The following is a 21,588-nucleotide window of genomic DNA, read 5'->3' on the forward strand; positions in this document are numbered from 1 at the left end:
CAGGCATCTGATCTCGGACTTCGATACCTGTGCAAAACCGATAATACCGTAGGCATCATCGTTAGCCAGAATGACCAGGGTGACTTGACCACGGAAGCCAATCTCTGCCCCTCCCGTTGGGTTCTTGAGGTTCAGGAGAAATTGTTCTTCCACTTCTGGGGTATCATCATTGATTATATTCACAGCAATCTCAAACTCACTAACCCCTGGCTGGAAAAACAGCTCACCATAACTAAAAGGGAAAAAAAAAGAAAAAAAAGAAAAACAAAATGTACTATACTTATACTTAGCACTGGAAGAGGCACAATGATGTCTCATTAAGTAAAAAAGTCATTCTATTTTTGATAAGGTATTAAATCTCACGGTTCAACAAAACAGTTATTTCTGACTCCATGTACTCTACCGAGGGATGAAGTCAGAGTGGTCCGACATCGAGGTCAGCTCATAAATGACAGATTCTGATCCCTCCATGGCTATGATCAGATTCTTCGTTGCATTAAGGGAAGGTGTGGGGATGTAGAGAAACCTCTGTGCTGCGAAGGACCTCAAGACTGGAATGAACTGGTTCAGATCAGCCTTCCATGAATATAGAGCCGAGTCATTCGTCCCAGCGAGCAAGAGGTGCGCTGGGAAAAGGAGACACTGTTAGCATGCTGCTAAGCTATTCAACACTGCTCACTCCAAGGGATCACGTCCAGTGACACTGGCACTCAAAAGCCAATAACTACACTTTAAAAATACCATTTTCTGCTGTAATTTCTACTACAATCCAAATGCAAACAGATATTCCAGTAAACGTCGAGATACGACTGATTCGGGTTCTTTGCATATTTGTTGTGACCGCTGACAATGCAAAAGTGATTGAGTGCATTAACATACGTATGCCAGAGGAAGGAGTGAAGGGATGGACTGAAGACAGGCCTGGGGATGGAATGGACTGGGCTTGCTGGAAGAAGGCTTGCTGAGAACCCCATAAAAACACCTCACACACAGGAGTCAGGCCTTTGGCAAACAACGGAAACATGTAGGAAACAACACGTGCCAACGGTAATAGCTCTATTTCATGCCCCACATACACACGCATGCATGCACACAGACACACACACACGCACACACTCAAGCACGCTCACACGCACACTCACACGCACACCATTTGCCACACAAGTGGTGGTGTGGATCAGTCCAAGGCTTCGCTGACACTCCTACCCAGGGTAAAATTATACACCTCCAGATTGGTTGTGGTCTTAGAAACAGACCAGGCTGGGTAACAGCCATTTACTACACTTATGGTCCATGGGTTCATGTTTTGGTGCCTCACTAAAGTTCTGTGTAGCCTAAATATAAATCTTCACTGGTGCCTTCATGTCTGGCATTATCTAAGACCACTGTATGTCACATCCATGGCATACACGTACACCTCATTTGTATAGCATCACTGAAACCTGCTGAAAACAAACATGGAAAGTTCAGCTGGTCAGCAAAATATAGCCTCCACCTGACCTTGTTTGCTCTGGGTTCAGTTTTTTTCCTGGTAAATTACAAGGAAACGACTGACCTCTTCATTTAAAACGAAAAAAAAAAAAGTACCGTCAGTGGTGACTAGCAGCAGTGTAGCTCCTCCTGTGGGAACAGACTCCACTTGTTTGACTCCAGAGCTGATGGCCAGTGGCTGAGGGTTCTGGAAGCTCCCATTAGACCACTGGTAGACGAGGCAGGCAGGTGAGGCCCTGCTCCTGCAGACTGCGAGGTGCTGGCCGCTGGCACGGCTGAAGGGGGAGAGAGCGACGATGTCCTGCAGCTCCAGAGTGTGATGCAGCAAGAGCACGTTTCCGGTCCACAAAAAGACCTGCATGGAGTGGGAGAAGGATTCTCTGACTGGTAGAGGTGGTGTATTTTAGCGACACTTTCAGCTGTAAAACTTTAAGGCGTGCCAACGGTGTTGCTTATATGATATGTCAATGCATTTTTACAAATATGTTTTCATAATAATGGTTGGAAAATACATTATGAAGCATATATTAACAATAATGTAGTTTATTACTCTCTGTCAGTTCTGCCCGTGTGCAAAATAAATGTGGTATTGATGCATTTGGTAATAGAATACATATAAGAGGCCAGAGAGTTCTTAACCTGGTTCAAGGATATCAGATATTGCTGAGACTTGACTGAGAAATGTTTAACCTCATGGCTTCCCACAGCCACAGTCAGCTCCTGGAAAAGAAACAGAACCCGTGAAAAAAGCCACTGTGAGATGTAATACTAACTTGAAAACGACTCCCATCTCCAAAGTAAAAATGGAATGAGGACTATTGTTGGATATGGCGACGCTAGTGGACTCACTAGAGTAAGATTAAGGTCTGGCTGAAGGCGGAATAGGCTGACATTGGCAGCAAGCGAGTTCGTGGTGTCTCCGTGGGACACTGCCACATAGGAGGTGCCATTTACAGTAAAACCCACACAAGAGCGGGGCCTCTGGACATTCACAGCCTAGAACAGCAGAAGAGATACTGGCATGCACTTTCCTCAAGTTTCTTCAAAACATTTGCACTGGCTCTTCATACCACAATCTACATTTGTTTTCTGTGAATTGTTGATTAAATAAGAATAAGAAAATAAAGAGGAGTGGGCCTGGTTACTCAAAAGTTGCAGCATTAAAATCATCACAGCTATTAGAGACAGACTGTCTGGAATCCGAATCACCTTACAACTATTAAAATCAGTTTTGAAAAACTAGAACAGTGTCTGCTTTAAAACAGCTACGAGCACTCGACTTCTGGTTCTTGGCAACTGTGCCAACGAAACGTTCTATTTCCAGGGTATTTTCACTAGCTACCGCACAATGGGTTGTTAACAAGCAGATGAGTGCAATACCTGAATAGGCATGAAAACCCCCTGCCAACTGTAGAGAATGGCCTGTTCCTGGATTAAGCTACCGGGCAGTCTCCCAAGCTTCAAGACCAGAACAGAGTCTCCACTGAACACAACACACCATCCCAGAGACAGGGAGTCTCTAACACGCTGATACACAGCCAGGTGTGGATAATCCCCCTCTGATATATCAATGCAAAAGTTAGCTTCATACAAACTGCACAGTATAAAATTGTAAATTTATGTATTGCTGACACTGTTGCTGTTAGTCTTACTTGTGCCGACGGCCGAGCCTGACTGGGTCTCGAATTCCACGCTGACTGCAGAATCCAGTCCATTACTGCGAGATACTGTCAAATACACTGTTCCAACATTTTCTTCAACTGTAAAAGAGCTCAGAGTTCTTAACACACACACACACACACACAACACAACACAATGAGACAAGATAAAGCCAAAACCATCACATTCTAATATGATAAAGGGATGCATAAAGAGATGTTTTTGTTTGTATGTGTGTGCGTGTGTGTGTGTGTTAAGAACTCTGAGCTCTTTTACAGTTTTTGTTGCTGAATGATGTGCGTGTACCTGTTGCTGGATGGAGATATTCTGAACAGTCCCAGTGGGGCCTGGTTCTGTAGCACAGTGATGAGTGCGCTAAGGTGCTCTCCCAATCGTGCCCCTCCAGTTGGGTTGAACAAAGTAACTGTGAAGGTCTCATTCATTTCAGGTTCTGCATCTAGAACTGCCCAGATCTCTAGTGTCTAAACAATAGCAACAAACAAAGAACAACCCAAAAAACAGCACATAATTCAATGAAAATATCAGGAAGGCACATTGGCTTCCAAATATCAGGAAGGCACATCAAAACTCACAGGGCAAGATAATCATACTGACTTCTGATCACATATTGATCAGAGACCTTAACTGTAAGAATACATTGGGGGCTGAAAATCATCAAATCTAATACTTAAATACTTAAGAAGAGCTCATCAGCTCACCTTATATCTGACCCCATCTTCAAGAACCACAAAGCCCTGAGATGGTGTAAGGTCATCCATGGAGTGAGTGCCATTGGCATCGGTAATGGAAAACTGCACAGTCACCGTCCCAAATATTCCCTGGGGAGGGTCTCTCACAATGTAGAGAGTGGCCACACTCTGGCCCAGACCTGACACTGATGAAGGCTCCCTCAGCAGAAAGTGCTCACTGTTGTTGAAGGAAATGATACCATGGCCATCATCACTGGACAGGATGGTCACCGTTGCTGTTGAACACATGAGAAAATGTAGTGAATTTCATTGGTCTAGGTTGGACACAAGGTCTCACGTAAAATAGCTGCACATTTAGTATCCTAACACAAAACAAACTTTAAGTGCTTTCTATATTTCTTTTGGGGCATTACTAACCAGTAGTCTTCTTTCCGAGCTCAAGCCCTGCTGATGGGTTTGTTAGAATGAGTTGGAACTTCTCATTCCCTTCTGGAACAGAGTCATCTAAGATCACCACATCTACAAACTTATGCCTCTCTCCGTTAGCAAAATGGAGTGTCTGCAAGGGAAGTGAAATGGGGGTTAACATTCTAAACAAGTTGTGACTATTTCATGTGATGTACACACAGTAAGAGAAGCATTTATGACTCACTGATGCTGTAGCATTGAAATCTAGGCCCAAATGAGCCTCCAGATTTTGTGCATAGAAGAAGACAGAGACATTTCCATATGCCCCAGCATCCCGGTAAGCCACCAGGGTTAACCCTCCACTTGTTTCGTTCACTTCATAACTGCAAATTAACAATTAAACCATATAGCCCTTGATCATGGTTCATCTCGGTGGCACATACAAACAGAATTTTTGCTAGAGATACTTACTCTATGCTTTGCCAGCTGATGATTCCACGGATACCATCGTTAGCATTAATGCTAACTTCTGCTACCAGACCATGAGTATCTGTTAACACATTCGATTCACACTAGCAATCAGTTAAGTGTGAAATTGAATTTGATTTGAATACATCATATAATAGGTACAGGCAAAATCTGCTATAAACAGGTTTTGTCACTTTACACGTAGTAACAGTTTAGAGATATGGGATCGTGTCCAGCAAAAAATCTATTTAACAACAGCAAAGGTTTCCATCTACACCAATTGTCTTACTACAGACAAGCACAAACAGAATCAGCTATCTACCATTACCTTTCAAAGTAAACTGCACCTCTAGTGAAAGTTGAAGACAGCAAATAGAAATAGAGCAATAGAGAAAGAACCGGTATACAGATGAAAGAACAGAGAAAAAGAACAGAGAAATAATCTTCTGTATAACACACTGTAATTTTAAGAATCATCATTTTAAAGATATGATTAAGTGTACCTATCTTAGGGACAGTTGAGAGTGTGGTTATCAGAACTGCTGATGTTATGTTGACCAGGAAAAATTCCTGCAGCTCAGGAATGTCATCCTGTTTAAAGGCAAAGATGGACATTTTAATACAGGTAGTGACGTGTAAATGGCAATTACCAAAATTGCAAACTCTACATTCTACAACCAAAATCAATTTACACAATTAGCCGAAACTTTGATAGAGAGACTTACATCTATAATAGTGATGGGGACTGACACTGAGGTCTGGCCGTCCTGCATGATCACATAGTTAGAGACATATCTGAAGTCCTGGTCCGGTTCCGCTAGTGCCCCCTCAGTCTGCCTCAGGTCCTGCAGAGAACCTTTCACTGTTTCATAGCTGATATTCAGTGCTCCTGTGGAATGAATTACATCATAAATTAACCCCAAAACCTCGATACTCCAAGTCTTCCTGGCCTACCTTAAATACTCCTCTTTCATGCTGTGGGCACAATATAGCAATACTTTGCACAGGTAACAATATATAAAATCTAATGGGGGATAGTTAGTATAAATCATGAAGAAAATATAAGTGCCCCTCTTTAAATGTTATACATTTTAAGTTGTTACTTAGCATGGTTAGGTAACATATTCCTTTAATGACACTGTGGAATCTTGTGACTAGAAAAATTTTAACATCTTTTACATCTACATTTTATGCCTGACACTAAAATGTTCATAAAGCCATAGGGTCAGACCTGAGGCCCCAAACTCTCTGCTGACATAGATCCTGAGGGTGGTGTCCTTCTCCTCAATGGATATTCGTAGAGAGGAGGGGGCAATGCTCAGCATCCCAAATGGTTCGTCACTGGCCTCCACGGTGACCACCGCCTCACGAGCTTGAATGTCCAGAGCAGCAATACCTGTGACTGTTACACCTGCGGGACACAGACAAGAGTTAATCATCTGTACTAATTACAGCTTTTCACCATGATGGGTTGTTGGGCCTAAACATACAACAACATAAACATAAACATACAACTAGGCATTGTTGCCTATTGGCAATCCTAAATTATTACTATTCAACCTTAGCATAAAGCAAATTGTTACTTAGCTGGGAAACATGTTTAAAACCATAATAACTGTGAGACTGCCAACGCCCGAAACCAAATTCAAAACACAAACAATGTGTCAGCTATACGGATAGTGTTTTCACACTTTGTGTCTTTGATTTAATACCAAAAATGCAAAGAATAAATGAAATAATTCTGTTCAAACATTTTATCCCGTTTTACTGCATAAAATACTGCAAAGAATTTGTTTGCTCTTTATGCTCTGTGGCAACAATGTTTCAAAAATAGCATTAGCAGCCTACCCTTAGTTTGAATATTAGACAGGATGAGTCTGTACTCCTCTCTTTCCTCAGGAGTGCTATCATCCAGTAGCCGTAGTACTATAGTGCTATTCAGCATCCCCTATAGACCATATACAGCACATAACAGAACACAATTAACAAAGAAATTACGATACTTCTGCTCAAACCAATGTGGCCTTTTTAACGCCTGGCATCTTCCCACATCTTATGTTATGTTTCTTTACCTCAGTAAAGAAGAGAATTCCAGAGGTATCAGCAAACGTAAGGGGTGACTGAGGACCTTGGATTCTCCATTCCACTGTGATGTTCCCTACTGCTGGAGCAGTCCTCTGTACTAACAAAGGTCGTGTCTCACCTGGCACACAACAATAATGGGATTCACGAAAGAAAGCATCAAAGTGTTTTGTCATGCATGTGTGACAACTCATTCTCCCAATGCACCAGCTGTTGCAAGACCCTCTCCCTGTTTCACCATAACAGTGTGTCACTGATAACTAAGGCATGCTAAACTGAAACTTGATCTTTCAATTACAAAGTGGGGTTTCAAATGCCTACACGCACATACCTATAGGATAGACAAATTTAATTATTAATCCTTCCAAATGCATCACTCAAGGGGGCAGTGTATGCACTGTTGTAAAGCAAATAGTAGAAGCAGTTATATATGAAATTAAAATTTCATATCAATGTTATTTCAATGTTAACTCATCACAGGTCTTTGCAAAGATGTCCATCACAAGTAGCATAAGGGCACCCACCCTCTCTAACGATGACTGATCGTGAATCTGGGTGGAAGCCCACCACACCAGCTGCATGGTCATTGGCCAGTATGAGGATGGTGACGGTATCTGAACTGGGAAGGATACGGCTACCGCCCTCAGTCCTCACCAGTCCGATCTGTATGGTCTCATTGCCCTCTGGTTCAATGTCATCTATGATGAAGAACTCAATAGTCTTCCTTACATCACCTTTGCACGAATGAAACACAGAAGATGGATTGATTTGCAAAAGCTAAGGCTCAAAACATAAAAATTCTTAAAGATGGAAAGCTGCATGTAGTGTTTGATGGCATTGAGAAACAGAATACCTGTTGCAGATTTAGACACCGATTTTTAGACCTACCTTCTGCAAAGAGGAGAGTCTCCCCTGTTGTACCATTAAAGTCAGCACTGGGCTTCGCACTGCCACCGACATACATCCATTCCACTGTAACCTGGCCTAGACTGCCTCCGGTCCTTTCAATGACCAGCAGCACTCTAGTAAGAGGCTCCTCTCTTACCTCCATGTACAATCTGTTCTTGGTAGCATTAGGGCTAATGCTGTAGAGGATAAAAACTCCAAACGCATCACCGTTCATCCCTATGGTCACTGTGGTTATATCTGGCTGCCCAATGGTGGGCAGGTGTTGTTCAGCCACAGTCATGTTAATGAGGGTGACCTTCAAAATTTGTATTGTGAAACTCTCATTCACCTCTGCTAAAGAGTCCGCCAGAATTGGCACAGTGAGATTGGCAACACTTGACCCATCTAGCATGGTGGCTGTCTGCCCAGTCATAGTGATATAGTCACTCCCGGCAACAGCCTGTGAGCTGAAGAGAAAAGCAGCAACAGTGCTGTTCTTGGTATAGGTGCGTGTCTGGGTGGAAGCAGAAAGCTGGCCAGTGCTAGAGGGTTCCCAGTAGCACACTGCAGTGGAGGCGTTTGTGAAAGAAAAGGCTTGGCAGGCACGTTCTCGAAGGCAGAAAGCTGCGCAGAAGTTCAGAGGGTCCCTGGTTGAGGTGATGTTGATAGGCCTTCTAATGGCACTAGAGAGTTCTCCAGTGAAAGGTGAATCATAGTAGATAAGGAGGTTATGGCCATCTTTCTGAGCATTACTTACAACGTCAATCTCAAAGGTGCTATATAGGATCTCTAGAAGTCCAAAATTACCTCCTCTGGAAAAAAAAACAAGAACAACAAATAAAAGTATTTTGTATTATGAATTCGGCATCGTAAATATAGGTGTGAAATTATAGCCAACCTTCTTTGGACAGTAATGTTGGCAGTGTACACTCCTTCCAGAGGTTCCTGAACCCGATAGACTTTTTGCTCAAAGTACACTGTTCCATAGGGATTATCATTGGCAGGGACAGTGATGTTCACCACATTTTCAGTACCAATGCTTCCACCATTTGTGGCACCAATAAGCTCTACCCTAATGATCTAAAACATATAGATAACTAAAATGTTAATGCCATGGTCAACCTTAATTCCATGTTAAACAAACCAAATACAACAATGGTAATCCTTACCTCTTCAATTTCTGGCTCATCATCAGCCAAAACCTCTATTTTTAGCATCTTCATGGTTTCACCTGGAGCAAAGTTAACCTCACCAGACACTGGTCGAAGGTCACCAGTTGCCGGTCTTCCATTAACAGTGGCCTGCCATTGGATAGCCAAATAACCTTTAGACCCAGCATTCCTCACAATGGACAAAGAGACTTCAAAAGCATTCATCCTTGGCTCTTCAACAGTCATGGATGCCGCCTGGAAAACTGAGCAACACAGGTCAGGCCAAGATGCAAATTGAATGTTTGAAAGAAAGAACCTAAATGACACCAACTCAGCTTTGCTAATAATTTAACTAACCAAAGGATCCGTAAGGGTCATCTGAAGGCAAGATCGTGATGATTGCCCGAGTGAGCTCGCCCAGGAAAGCTCCCCCTGTGGTCTGGTTAAGAAGTTCGATGCGGAAGGTTTCCTCCAGTTCAGGCACCATGTCATTGATAATAAGGATAGGGACAGGCTTACTGCTCTCTCCCTCCAGGAGAACCACATCAGATGAGGCCACACTGTAGTCCTCACCTACACACACAGCAAATGCTCGCTGTTCAATACTGAGCATATTGAATATTAATAAAGTATTACATTAATAGGCCAAGCTAGTCCTAAATAATAATAATAATAAGCCAAAAAGGATGGGGCAGGGATATGACAAAATAAAAAAAAAAGTAAGAAATGGGGGGGGGGGGGCTTAACATCCTTCTTCCGACCATTTTTCTGAATTTCAACTAAGAGCGAAATAAAATATATAATTAACGGTGTTATCCTACTTTTTTGGAAAGAGCAGAGTGCCACTGTGGTGCCAAATGGTGCCACTATCTGACAAAACAGGTGCTGTGGGATCCAGATAAAAATGTCTGTGCAGACGTGCGGTCTTTGCTCCTACGTACCAACCCGCGCAGTCATTGGTACTGCCCTGAACTTGACGGAGACGTCAGCAAAAATCCCTCCGGTGCGTGTTACATTGATGATTGGCCCAACATAGAACTCAGGCACACTCACTGCTGAGGAAGAGAGCTGCAACACCCCAAAGGCATTGTCACTGGCCTCTATAATGATCTGAGCCACTGAAACATTTCTCAGGCCAAGTTGAGGGGACAAAGCCACTGCAGAAACCAACAAAGCATTTATGTGTAACATTTTCTGTGGTTTATGTGAAAAATATAAAAATATATAACAGCCAATGCTTAACAGTGCATGTAGATCATTAAAATGAGATCCCTGCAGACAAGCCTCACCTGGTCTTGTTTGTGCACCCTGGAGCAAAGTAACACTGCTGAGCTCCACATATGCAGACTCTGCCCTCTCTGGGTCCTTGTCATCCATAATCCTGATAGTTATGTTCGCTTCACTCTGATTGGCTGAGAATGTGACTGACTCCGAAATAGGCACAAAGTCATTCCCAGCGCTTGCCATGCCCACACCTGGTGTGCTGTAGGGCTCCAGATCAGTATCCCTCAGTGTCCGGTATGCCACTCTCACCCTTCCCATCAACCCTTTCTGCCTCCATATTGTCAATGTGACAAGAGTGTCTGCTTCTACAACACGAAATGGCCTGCTGCTTTCTGAGAACTCAAACAGTCCATAGGGGTCATCACTAGCCAGCACAGTAAGGGTGGCTATAGTCAAGTTCCCAAGACGCCCATGAGAGACATTAGATAGAAGGATTTTGAAGCTTTTATCCAGTTCAGGTACATCATCCTGGGAGATTAGAAGGTAGATGGTCCCGATGGTCTGGCCTACACCGAAGGTTAAGTTGCCAGATCTGTAGATAAGCTCCCCTTCTGAGGCTGCTTCTGCCTCCCAGTATACAGTGACATTGGACAGAGCTCCAAACATACGAATAACCTGAGTGAAAAATAAAGCATCTCCATCTCAACTGTAACACCTCCTCTGTAGACACCATCAAGATGTGTGCTAATTGCAGACTTATATTATATATAATTAGATATTTTGCTACATTGTTAAATGACTATATGAGCATATAGAGACCTGACCTGTAACAACACAGTATTCCGACCTTCTTCTGGCTCTGTCCCATTTACTGAGAGAGATTCAGTGCTGAACTGGAAGACCCCATGAGCATCATCAGATGCGGCAATGGTCACAGTGATGTGAGATGCAATTCCCAAGTTGGCTTCAATAAAGCAAACAATATTATTCCAGAGGTGCAGTTTTACAGAAAAGTGAGTTCGGTTTATAATGTTTAAAGCTCTGAAGTCACAGCACAAGGATGACTAACTGCAATTTAGCAATACATGTCAAACCAGAGCTCCCCGCTTCCCCCAGGACATAATTCATGGTAATATGGAAAATATGCAATTTATATGGATGATACTAAGGACATACATCATAATGAATACAGCCTCAAAGAACCACAGAAAACTAAGTTGTATATGTCAAATATGTTAACTTGTTTAGTAAAAAATTGTCAATGATGCTGTGATTGTTCATATTGGATGCAGTAATACGTTTTCATATACAGGTTTTGGTAAATCAATCCCAAAACTGCCTTCTCCACGCCACTTCAAAAAAACATGGTACACTCTACACATGTTTTTAATTAGAGCCCTATGGGAATAGTGAACCTGCTGAAACTTTGAATACACCACTCACCACTGCTGCTATCCTTCTCAATATAATAGCTATTTGCTTTTCCCACATTTCTCCTCTGAGTGTTCATTGGCTTTGGTGCAATGTAAATACCATTGCAGACAGTCTTTGAGTTGTAGGAGGCCACTAAACCCCCAACCCCAAAAAACAAGGATATTTTATTTGGGCATTGAAGTGGACAAGGGCTCCAGACTTTAACAGCTCTTAATCCACAACTTACCAACTAGGATCTTTGATTTAGGAGGCAGTCTATACTGCCCAGAAAATCAAGCAAAAGAAAACAAGTGTGCACTAAGCAGTGAATTAGCATTAGCTGTAACTGAGTTTTAGCCAAAACTACACGAGCCAAAGGCTACTAAGTGGTTCTTAGTTTGTGCCAGTGCTGGCTTGGAGACCCAAACAGCAGACACTTGGGAGAAGGGTGAAAAGCAGACACACCGTTGATTTCAGTGCACACAGAAGCCATTGCTTTAATGAGCTGAGAACAAAGTAAGCAAGGCTGTGTTCACTTCTGAATACCCAAAAGGAAACAGCACTCATTGTATTCCAGACTTGGACTGAGTTCACTTCTCTCTTTCCCACTCAGTGACTGTCAAAGTTTTCTGGATGTCTAAGAAGGCAGGCAAGAAAGGTCTTGAGATATACCGCAGGCCTAATTCCATTTCAGAAAGATTACTCTTCTCCTTCCCTTCTCATGTTATTCAAGCAAAACCCAGGCTGCAGAAGAACTTCTTCTTATGCCTTTCAATGTGCAAAAAAAAAAGTTTGCTCACAATTCTTGAAACGATACAAAGACCACCGTGGGTCACTATAAAAATTAGCACTAGAGACTATAAAAATCCCTGCATCCAGGAACTGCTGAATGGATTAATTTCTCTGAAATGGAACAGACTGGATTTTGGAGGAGGATCAGACAAGGTCAGGGACCTTACCGTGGTGATAGTGAAAAGGCGGAAGAAAAAAGTCGGTGTCACCCTCGCCACTTCCACTGCCATCGCTCCCAAAGAACAGATCCACTTAGGCACCACACAGCAAGCAGACAGGACAGGCACACACCGGAATCACACAGGATGTAAAAGGGTTATATGGAAAACAAAGGTGCAATTTTCCATGACTGTGTCAAGACCACATGCATGCAATGCATATAACTATGCAGGGCATGTCAAAATGATAAGGACAACGTGAGGAATTTGGAAGGAAATGGCAAGGATCATACAGTGCAATAGAGCAGAGACACAGATGAATCTCAAGCAAAAGGCAAGCTATAGGAAATCACCTGATAATAAAAAAATCTAGCAACTAATCAGATTCCATAATCATGATGTTTATGGAAAATATAACAAACTGAGGTTTCTGTTCATTACCATAGTGAGCAGAACAGGAGGTAAATGCACCTTAAATCTTAATGTGTCTTACCTCCCCCCTCAGGGTTGTAGAGTTCCACTCTAAAGACTTTGTCTAGCTCTGGCACAGAGTTGTCTATAATAGTCACGTTGATGTATTTAAGTCTCTCGCCTGGCAGAAAGTCAAGAATTCCCTCTGTGCCCTGCCCAAGAGAGGGGAAATTATGATTTTAAGAAAGGCTCTTAGAGCTAATAAAATTTAACAAAACACATCTCTAAAAGTAATTTAAACTGCTACAGTAATATAAATTACCATTTATTCATCTTCTAAACCATTTAATCCAATTTAGGGTTATGGAAGGCTGGAGCCTATTCTATTAGCACAGGGTGCTTGGTGGGATCCGGCCCTGGACCAACCATTGCAGAGCACGCATGGGGTCCAATTTAGTGATGCCAATCAACTTAACATGCATGCCTTTGGAGCGGGGGAGGAACCCGGAGTACCCAAAGGAAACCCATGCAGATACCTGATAGTCCTTTGGGTGAATAGCTGTAATTGGGACTGTGTGGTAAGCCAAAAGCACTCTTCCCAGAAGCCCTTGCGCTCTGGCCACTGGCAGTCTGACCTCACCAACCTCTTCTTGCACAGTAATGCGGGCGACCTCCATAGCTGGTTTGATCATTGCCTGAGTGACAGGTTCAGTCTGGAACTGCAGCAGACCTGAATCAATGGATCAAGGCAAGTCTGAGAAGCAAATTTTCAAAAGCAAGAAAAATTTAAAAATGGCAGTGTGTATATATAATATAAAATGCTCAAAATAATTGAAAGTGGATGATGAGAGTATGAGGAGAAAATAGTTTGGCCATGTATACCATAAGGGTGGTCACTGGCCTTGATAGTGACATTGTTGATAGAATTGTCAGGATCAATGCTCGCCCCACTGGTTGGAGTTGAACCTGGTTTCCCATCGGCCGACTGGGCTGAGATCAGTCTGACTTGGAAGTACTCATCGAACTCAGGGATGTCATCATCTACTACCAGCAGATTCAAAACCTGGGCGATCAAGAAGAATGAGGGGAAGTCTATAGTTTCTGAGGCTTAGAATCCTTCCAATAACAACAGTTTACATTATCTGCAACACTACCTATCTCTTTGCATGTGTCCTGTAACTGACCTGTCATATGATAACAATGTGCCATAAAAGCAGATTTAGTATGACAGTTATATCACCCACTAGATGGAGCTAGATGTTAAGAAGCTGACGTTTCATCAATTACAAAATTGATAAACATTAAATGACAGCAGTATGGACTTTGACCTCTTGACCTCTTGCCCCAGAAGAGGAGCATGCTCAAAGGGGTGCTTCCTTAACGGGAGGTTGCCAGCTCATTAATGATGAATGACTGACGAGCCAGCCGTGTTACCTCAGAGCGCTGGCCCGGCAGGAAGAGGATGGAACCCGTGGTGTTGGCAAAGTCAGACACGCTGGATGCCACAAGGGAGCCGAGCTGCCTCACAGTGTAGTTTACAGTGACGGAGTCCAGGGCTCCACGTGTGCGCTCCACTATGCAGGAGATGGTGGAACCCTCCTCAGAGATCTGACGATAACGAGAGGACAGAGGATCAATGGTCGTCTACTCAAAACTGAAGTGCTCATATTTACTAGTATTTGAAATAACTTGGTTAAATCAAGGCAAACCATGAACCACTTTGTGGAGTATAATATGGTCATTTAGAACAACATTATGTCACCACAACGGATGTGACCACCTCATTGTTCTACAGAGACCTGTTCTATAGAAACCTAACAGGTCTATATCTGATATTGTAGTAAAACATTAATGTAACTTGGGCCAGTAATTTTTTATGCTTGGTCACGATTTGATTCGCTGAAAGCCCCCACAACGGCACGTGCCATGGAGTCCCTTGTGGCAGTAAGTGAGAAGCAGTCCTTCTAAAGGAATGCTCTGTCCACGCTTGCTGGCTGTTCTCTCAATCGACCCAGCCATTGGAGATGCCATGAGTCCAATCACCCTAAATAGATTGACGTGAACTCCTTCCAACCAGGCGTGAAGACAAATTAAACATACATAGGGACATGCGCTCACAACCAGGGGGTCGTGTTTCACACTTTCTAGGGAGCCAAACCAAACACAGATGAAACAGGAAGGACTTGTCTATTTAATCAACTAATTCTTTGGACAACATGAAAAAGAAGCATCAGTGCATTTATGTGAGGGAAAGTGAGAATACGTTAGGGAGATACGTCATAGTATTTATATGACAGAAAGTGAAAATACTTTAGGGAGATACATGTGTCAGTATTTATGTGAGAGAAAGAAAGAATACTTTAGGGAGATACATGTGTCATAGTATTTATGTGAGAGAAAGAAAGAATACTTTAGGGAGATACATGTGTCATAGTATTTATGTGAGAGAAAGAAAGAATACTTTAGGGAGATACATGTGTCATAGTATTTATGGGAGGGCAAGCGACAATACTTTAGAGAGAAACATGTCTTATAGTATTTGTGTGAGGGAAAGTGAGAATCATTCTCAGCTATTTAAAATGAAAATGTTCCTTAGCAAGAAAGTTTGGAATCTGCTTTAAAGAAATAATACATTATAAAATAAAACTCATACTTCATCTAAATCATGCTGGCCACTTTACTCTAAGTCTGCTTCGGTAGTGACTTATGTTTGAAAAGGTATTCCATGGCTGCTGTCAACATAGTTTGAGTAATGCGCCACATTGCTTACATCAGGAATGCACGTTCCAGTGAACCCAAACAGCCCGTTGGCATTATCGCTCTTGCCAACGCTGAGCCTGGCAGTGGGTCGTGGCACGGGCAGCCGGGCACCACCGTGCACCGCCACTAGCTGCAGGTAGAAGACCTCCTCTCCCTCCTCATCAGTGTCGTCGCGCACCTCCACGACAAATGACTTGTGTGTCTCCTCTGGGCGGTACGCCAGGTAACCGGACACATTCCGAAGGTCGGCCTTGGCAGGCTGGCCGTGGAGCTCATGGATTTCTGCCTGGCTCAGATGCCTGGTGTACAGGCGCACATCCTGCAGCAGGCCTGTGAAGAGCTGCTGGCCGTCAGGGTCGGCACCAACCCTCACAAGAGCCGCATCTGCAGCAGGTCAGATGGAAAATCACAGCGGTTATGTTCTGTGTTGCTACTATTACAATTTGGGCACATGTTTAATGGTGCACATCTCCTAGAAAACACCTTTTGTAATATTAAGGCATTAATGGCATACATTATTTATGGTGTTATCTTATAAGCAAAGCTATGTGAAATGTGGACTATGTGGACTCAAAAAAAGTTCAGTCTCGAATGACAGCAAATATTCATATAAGATTTTGAACAAAATTTAAAAACACACTGTGTGGTTCATGGTTCATGAGTTACTAAAGCCTAGTCAGGGTTTGTTCGTCATTGTCACCTGCCTTAGTGTACATGGGAGGTAATGCATGTTTTTGGTCACCAGAAACACATTTAATGCCAGACAACTGTACAAGCTGAGGGAAAGTGCTTGAATGAACACCAACATGCTTTACAAAGCCCACCACTATCACTTAAGCTAACAATCCATCACAGTGTCAAATATACTAGCTGTTTATGTCTATTCAGTAGATTCAATTTATCAAAAAAATTTAAGGGAAGTCTCTCCAGGAACCTTCACTTTATGACAAAAAGCCACATTACATTCAATTTCTTGAGAGGAAGATTGCTGACTCCTTTCATGAGTCAAGCCCAGCGCTCACTGAAGCATGTCAAGTCTGTCGAAATTTGAAACAATGGCACGAGCATTTTTCACAACAGACTCTATCCAGATGTGGGCTGTGGGGGTGTGGGGGAAGCCTCATTACAGCTCTCAATAGGAGGTGCAACACTGAAGTGTAATATGGTGAGAAGAAACATCATTATGATTTGTTGTGCCAATGTTTTAGGTTTGCAACAGAAATGCAGTGTGTTGAGAGATTCTGAATGTTGAATGGCAGCCATTAATGTGGGAGAGAGAAAATAAGTGATTTTACTCTACTCTGCAGATACATTTAGAATTCCTAATTACCACAGATCAAAACCATATAAACCAGATTTAGGCCTAGATCCTAACCTTAAAATAGACTCAATTTACACACCATTCATAATGGCCTCTCCCTTCAGACTCTTGATTCCTCCAGGCATCAGGATTCCATCCAAATAAAACTCAATAATTCCATCTTCCACTGTAATGAGCACATGAACCCACACATTATCTTCCACAAACTTCATTGCTGTTGCTTTTGCCACCTGGGTGTCGTTGGTTCCAACAGTCATGTAATGAAGCATCACACTAACATGGGACTCATTGGTCTGGACTTTTACCCCGTAATACATAGTTCCATTGCTGTTGCCCATAGAAACAATAAGCCCATTTGTATTGGCTCTGGGCATTAGCCAGGCTGAGATGGTGAAGTTTGCTAGGCTGCGCAGAATCTCCTGAGGCTGAGCTTCGGGCCTGATCGTGCCATATGCTCCAGGAAAGCCAGGGAAGAAGAAGGCATCTGTTCCAGAATGGTGCCTTCTGGCATGGGGCTGGGGGGTTACGGCTTGAGGGAACGTAGCTATGAGGATAAGGTCCACCATGGGTGGCAAACCCTGTGGGAAAGCTCCAGATAGGATCTCCCACGCCACACGCACATCTCCGAAAGTACCTTGCTGGCGGAGCACAGTGAAAGACGTAACTGAGGACATGTCATCCGCAGACAGGATGTCCTCTGCTACCTCTTGGTCTAAGCTGTCTTTGTTGATGGTGAACACGCCAAAAGGGTCATCGTTGAGCAGTATGAGCACAGATGCGCTGAGGTCGTTCTTAGCCAATTTGCCACTTTCACCAGGATAACCACCTATGAGGCAAAAAGTTAAACACTGTTTGACTTTAAACATGTGCCACGTCAGTGGAAATGTTGCTTATTGACTGAAACGGAAGGTCCCAGATGATGATGGAAGATCTATGTTTGGTCATTGTTTAGGTTTGACCAGTACCTTCACATTTAACAACATGCATATTACTTTTTTGATGAAAGATGAGCTAACCTGAAACATTCGTTAAGCGCAGCTCATAAAACTCGTTGAACTCAGGGAGTTGGTCAGAGATCGCCTCCAAGACTATTGGCTTGGTTTTCTCTCCAGTGACAAATACTATAAACCCCGAAGTGTTGACAAACTCCTGGTGGGGCTCAAGAGGGGTGCCATTGGCAAACAGCTGCCAGAACACTGTCACATTGCCAAACTGCCCTCTGTCCCTAATAACACTGGATAAAATAACACTAGTGAGAACACACATGAAGGAGGCTGTATTCACTGACAGAGAAAGCTGTAAGAAGCATTGCCCTAAATTTGTCACACATTATTAACTCCATGACTTGTGCATGTAAAGACTTATAGGAAGTCCTGAAATTAGCCTTCTTACTAATATTTGTTAGACCTCCCCTCTTCCACAGACTTCTCAGTAGCATCCAGGAAGAATATCCCACTGGTGTCATCATTGGCTTCAATCACCACGGTAGCAGTATCCTGTCCATACACCACGGTGTCTCCTGAACACCCAACACACACCCAATGTCACATGGGAACGTGATCCTGACTCTGCCCAGACTATGTAAAATAATCCATCAGAGAGTGATCTGACAAATGATTATTATTATACTTTATTATTATTAACATCTGTCAGAACACTATTTTCTGACAAAAGTATTATTTGTTTAAGCACAATGAGCAGTCTTATCTAAGGCATGTATTACCAATGGCAGTGCAGTGGCCACCCATTATAATGCAATACACTTTGTTTTTGTAATACATGTACTATAATATATGCATTTGAAATATAACGACCACCTCTAATAGGTGACTCTATAGTAGACAGAAAAGCTGAATAGGCATGTAAAGCAGCTTTTCCATGGAAAGTTTCCGCATAGAGAATGATAGACAGACTATAAAAAGTATTACGTTTTCCATTTCCCTAAACTGTGTCCATTTAAAATAGTCTAGTGTTTCTTGCAACATCAAGAAAAAAACAGTGGTAGTTCAGTGGTTAAAGTACTCCTGTAGTACCGGTTCAAGCCCCACCATTCCCATGTTGCCACTGTTGGGCCCCTGAGCAAGACACTTAACCCTCAAATTGTGTTCAGTCAGAATGGTAAGTTGATTTGAATAAAAATTGTTAACTAAATGCCATGAATGTTAGTGAAAGACATGATGATGCATTAACAATTAGTTGTGAAAGAAGCCAAAGTACCTTTTGTGCAGCATGCATCCAAATCTATTCAACATTACAAACACTCACATATAATCCTCTATAATCTTTCATAAACAAGGCCCCAGTGTTTGTAAATTTGAAAAGTGCATCAGAGCTTTGTTACTGTCATATCGAACACTGAAGACACCTTTCTAATTGACAAAGTACACAGTAACGTTGGCAATGAAAACAATGGCCCAGTTTCAAATAGAAGCAATTTGCCATTTTTTCATTTTCTCTGGGATTAAGACCAGCATTCCTTTAAGAGCCCTGGTAAAAGCACTAAATGCAAAATCTCTTGGTTGGATTGGTTTTGTGATGTATAGAGTGAGAGGAAAAGAGAGGTCGGAGTCTGTAATTAACTGCCTACACTATTCGCTCCCCACCCCCCCTTTCATGCGTGTGTGTATGTGTTAGCACAATGCTTGGATTAGAGAGGGCTTTGTAGGGTCAGGCCAGTGGAGCCCAATCAACACAGCTCTCTGTGTATTGAAACAAATGGCAAATAATCTGGATTCATTGGCTGCAGAGGAAAGACTTGGAAATGAAGTGCATCATCTGGCCGTCGAAAAGGGTTTTTAGAACATGCAGTTGGCCAGCACAAAAATATATAGTGCTTTATGAAGGCAGAGTTGATGGAAACATGTTTTATGAAAGAAGGTTTATTTCAGTTTCTAAATGAGGCCTGGCCAGCCAAAAGCATAATAAAATAAATTTGCAAGCAGAGCTTTCATCATGTGAAGGATACGGAAATTAATACCTGGGCTAGTTAATCAAAGTCTAGATTTTGGCAAGCTGGCTTTAAAATAGAGCCCTTGTTCGCAAGCTAAAACAAAGGTTTCCATGTGCAGTGAATACAGGATATTAAATATGTAACACATTGCACACCTGTGGCATTGAACAGAACGATGTGAAAGGATTCGTCTGCTTCAGGGATGTTATCATCATTTATAGCAACTGATATGTTCTTCATCCATTCCCCGTAGGTAAACACCAGCAGCGAATCATTTCTTAATGGGATGAAGTCTCCTGGCGTTGAGTCCCCATACTCGAACCGATACAAGACCGTTGCTACAAAGTTAGCCAGCCCAGCCCTCAAGATGGTGAAGTTCACCACACCACCTTCTCTAATTCTCTGAATTACTGGCTCTGTGTTAAAATGGGAAACGCAGTATTATATGACACCATTGATCAAAACACTATCAAATTAACTCACATTATTTTGATCAATAAAGATGAAATGAGAATTTATCTAGGCTACAAACATTTATCTAGGTTACAAACATACCTGCAAAGTAAATGGGGTCATCGTTCTTATTAATTTCTAGGCTTGCATTTAGAGCATTGCCCAATCTAGCGCCACCAGTTGCATTGATGAGAGAGATTGTAAACATTTCAGCATCTTCTGGAATCTGACAGAATACAATTTTTTTTCAAATATGATGTACACTGTCTGTTGTATAAGAATCATCAAAAAATAAGATGATCATATTCTGAGGACTTTTACCTCATCTGGATTGGAGTAAATGGTCAGATTTTTTAGATATTCTCCTTCAGCAAACACCACCTCTCCCTGGACTGAGGTTACATCTCTGGAGGAGGTGGGCTCTAGGACCCAGAGGACAGACACATTCCCAAACCATCCCCACCCTCTGACGATGTGGTAAGTGGCTATAACAATCATCAAAGGTGTTTGTTAGTTAGTTTCCATACAAGCATTGAGCAAGGTAGCCTGCATGAGACAGACAGCACACCATAGAAGCCAGCAAATAATACATATACAGTTCTGTCCCTGCTGATGTTGGAGTGGTTTATTCTTTTATCCCAGGGCTAAGATCAGCATACCTGAATACCACTCTGTTGCTTTGCTCTCATTGATGGCGAACCTGAGGTCTGGTTGAGTGAACTCCAACACCCCAAAAGGGTCATCGCTCATACGCACAGTGATGTTGACCTCCCTATGTTCACCCAGTCGACTGGCTGGGGTACTGTGGCTGCTGAGAATAACTGCAAACGTCTCATCCAGCTGAGAAGAGAGATTAAAAAGCTCTGCTTAAAGGAAATGTTAGCGACTACGGAACGTCACACCAGGAGTAAAACCTGATTTCAGAATAAACAGGAGAATAAGATCCATTAACTTCAAGGCTTCTGAGATCCAAGACAAAAGCCTCCAAGTACAGAGGGCACTTTGTAGACAACACTCCCACCCCAGTAGCAATCCTCACCTCAGGTACCCCATCAGGCATGGCCACCAGGGCGACCCCGACCTCCCTCTCTCCGGGGTGGAACTCCAGGATTCCTCCGGCTCCATAAAAGTTCTCGTTTCCGGAGGGCGTCACCGTGTACCTCACCAGCTGGTTAAGCAGACGGCCATGCTGCCTGCTCACTCTCAGCTCCACAGTCTCCCCCTCCTACAGACAGTGCACATTTAAAAC

General features: G+C 42.8%; 1 protein-coding gene across 10 annotated transcripts in view; it reads right to left on the reverse strand.

Moving 5' to 3' along the window:
- Positions 1-21,588, reverse strand: part of adgrv1 (adhesion G protein-coupled receptor V1) — a 110,412-nt gene that overhangs the window by 65,587 nt on the left and 23,237 nt on the right. For 5 of the 10 annotated variants that reach the window (XM_081714047.1, XM_081714044.1, XM_081714050.1 and 2 more), the window contains exons 13-53: positions 21,379-21,564; positions 20,999-21,179; positions 20,661-20,824; positions 20,442-20,565; positions 20,042-20,302; positions 18,329-18,455; positions 17,953-18,185; positions 17,016-17,762; positions 15,626-15,999; positions 14,290-14,463; positions 13,738-13,918; positions 13,392-13,585; positions 12,938-13,067; positions 12,454-12,537; positions 10,906-11,045; positions 10,147-10,756; positions 9,799-10,014; positions 9,215-9,430; positions 8,876-9,120; positions 8,605-8,786; positions 7,707-8,518; positions 7,343-7,552; positions 6,809-6,939; positions 6,585-6,684; positions 5,968-6,147; positions 5,462-5,625; positions 5,240-5,327; positions 5,065-5,085; positions 4,740-4,818; positions 4,513-4,651; positions 4,278-4,419; positions 3,870-4,135; positions 3,457-3,632; positions 3,144-3,271; positions 2,872-3,050; positions 2,341-2,487; positions 2,131-2,211; positions 1,588-1,846; positions 880-1,002; positions 404-626; positions 28-232 (exon numbers count right to left, since the gene is read on the reverse strand). In XM_081714047.1, the coding sequence (XP_081570173.1) occupies positions 28-232; positions 404-626; positions 880-1,002; positions 1,588-1,846; positions 2,131-2,211; positions 2,341-2,487; positions 2,872-3,050; positions 3,144-3,271; positions 3,457-3,632; positions 3,870-4,135; positions 4,278-4,419; positions 4,513-4,651; positions 4,740-4,818; positions 5,065-5,085; positions 5,240-5,327; positions 5,462-5,625; positions 5,968-6,147; positions 6,585-6,684; positions 6,809-6,939; positions 7,343-7,552; positions 7,707-8,518; positions 8,605-8,786; positions 8,876-9,120; positions 9,215-9,430; positions 9,799-10,014; positions 10,147-10,756; positions 10,906-11,045; positions 12,454-12,537; positions 12,938-13,067; positions 13,392-13,585; positions 13,738-13,918; positions 14,290-14,463; positions 15,626-15,999; positions 17,016-17,762; positions 17,953-18,185; positions 18,329-18,455; positions 20,042-20,302; positions 20,442-20,565; positions 20,661-20,824; positions 20,999-21,179; positions 21,379-21,564 (8,622 nt within the window). The remainder of the gene's footprint in view (positions 1-27; positions 233-403; positions 627-879; positions 1,003-1,587; positions 1,847-2,130; positions 2,212-2,340; positions 2,488-2,871; positions 3,051-3,143; positions 3,272-3,456; positions 3,633-3,869; positions 4,136-4,277; positions 4,420-4,512; positions 4,652-4,739; positions 4,819-5,064; positions 5,086-5,239; positions 5,328-5,461; positions 5,626-5,967; positions 6,148-6,584; positions 6,685-6,808; positions 6,940-7,342; positions 7,553-7,706; positions 8,519-8,604; positions 8,787-8,875; positions 9,121-9,214; positions 9,431-9,798; positions 10,015-10,146; positions 10,757-10,905; positions 11,046-12,453; positions 12,538-12,937; positions 13,068-13,391; positions 13,586-13,737; positions 13,919-14,289; positions 14,464-15,625; positions 16,000-17,015; positions 17,763-17,952; positions 18,186-18,328; positions 18,456-20,041; positions 20,303-20,441; positions 20,566-20,660; positions 20,825-20,998; positions 21,180-21,378; positions 21,565-21,588) is intronic. The other 5 variants (XM_081714045.1, XM_035529958.2, XM_081714046.1 and 2 more) reach the window with 5 other exon arrangements.

This window comes from Electrophorus electricus, chromosome 5 (genome assembly GCF_041902795.1).
Source record: "Electrophorus electricus isolate QZ-2024a chromosome 5, ASM4190279v1, whole genome shotgun sequence".
Taxonomy (NCBI): domain Eukaryota; kingdom Metazoa; phylum Chordata; class Actinopteri; order Gymnotiformes; family Gymnotidae; genus Electrophorus; species Electrophorus electricus.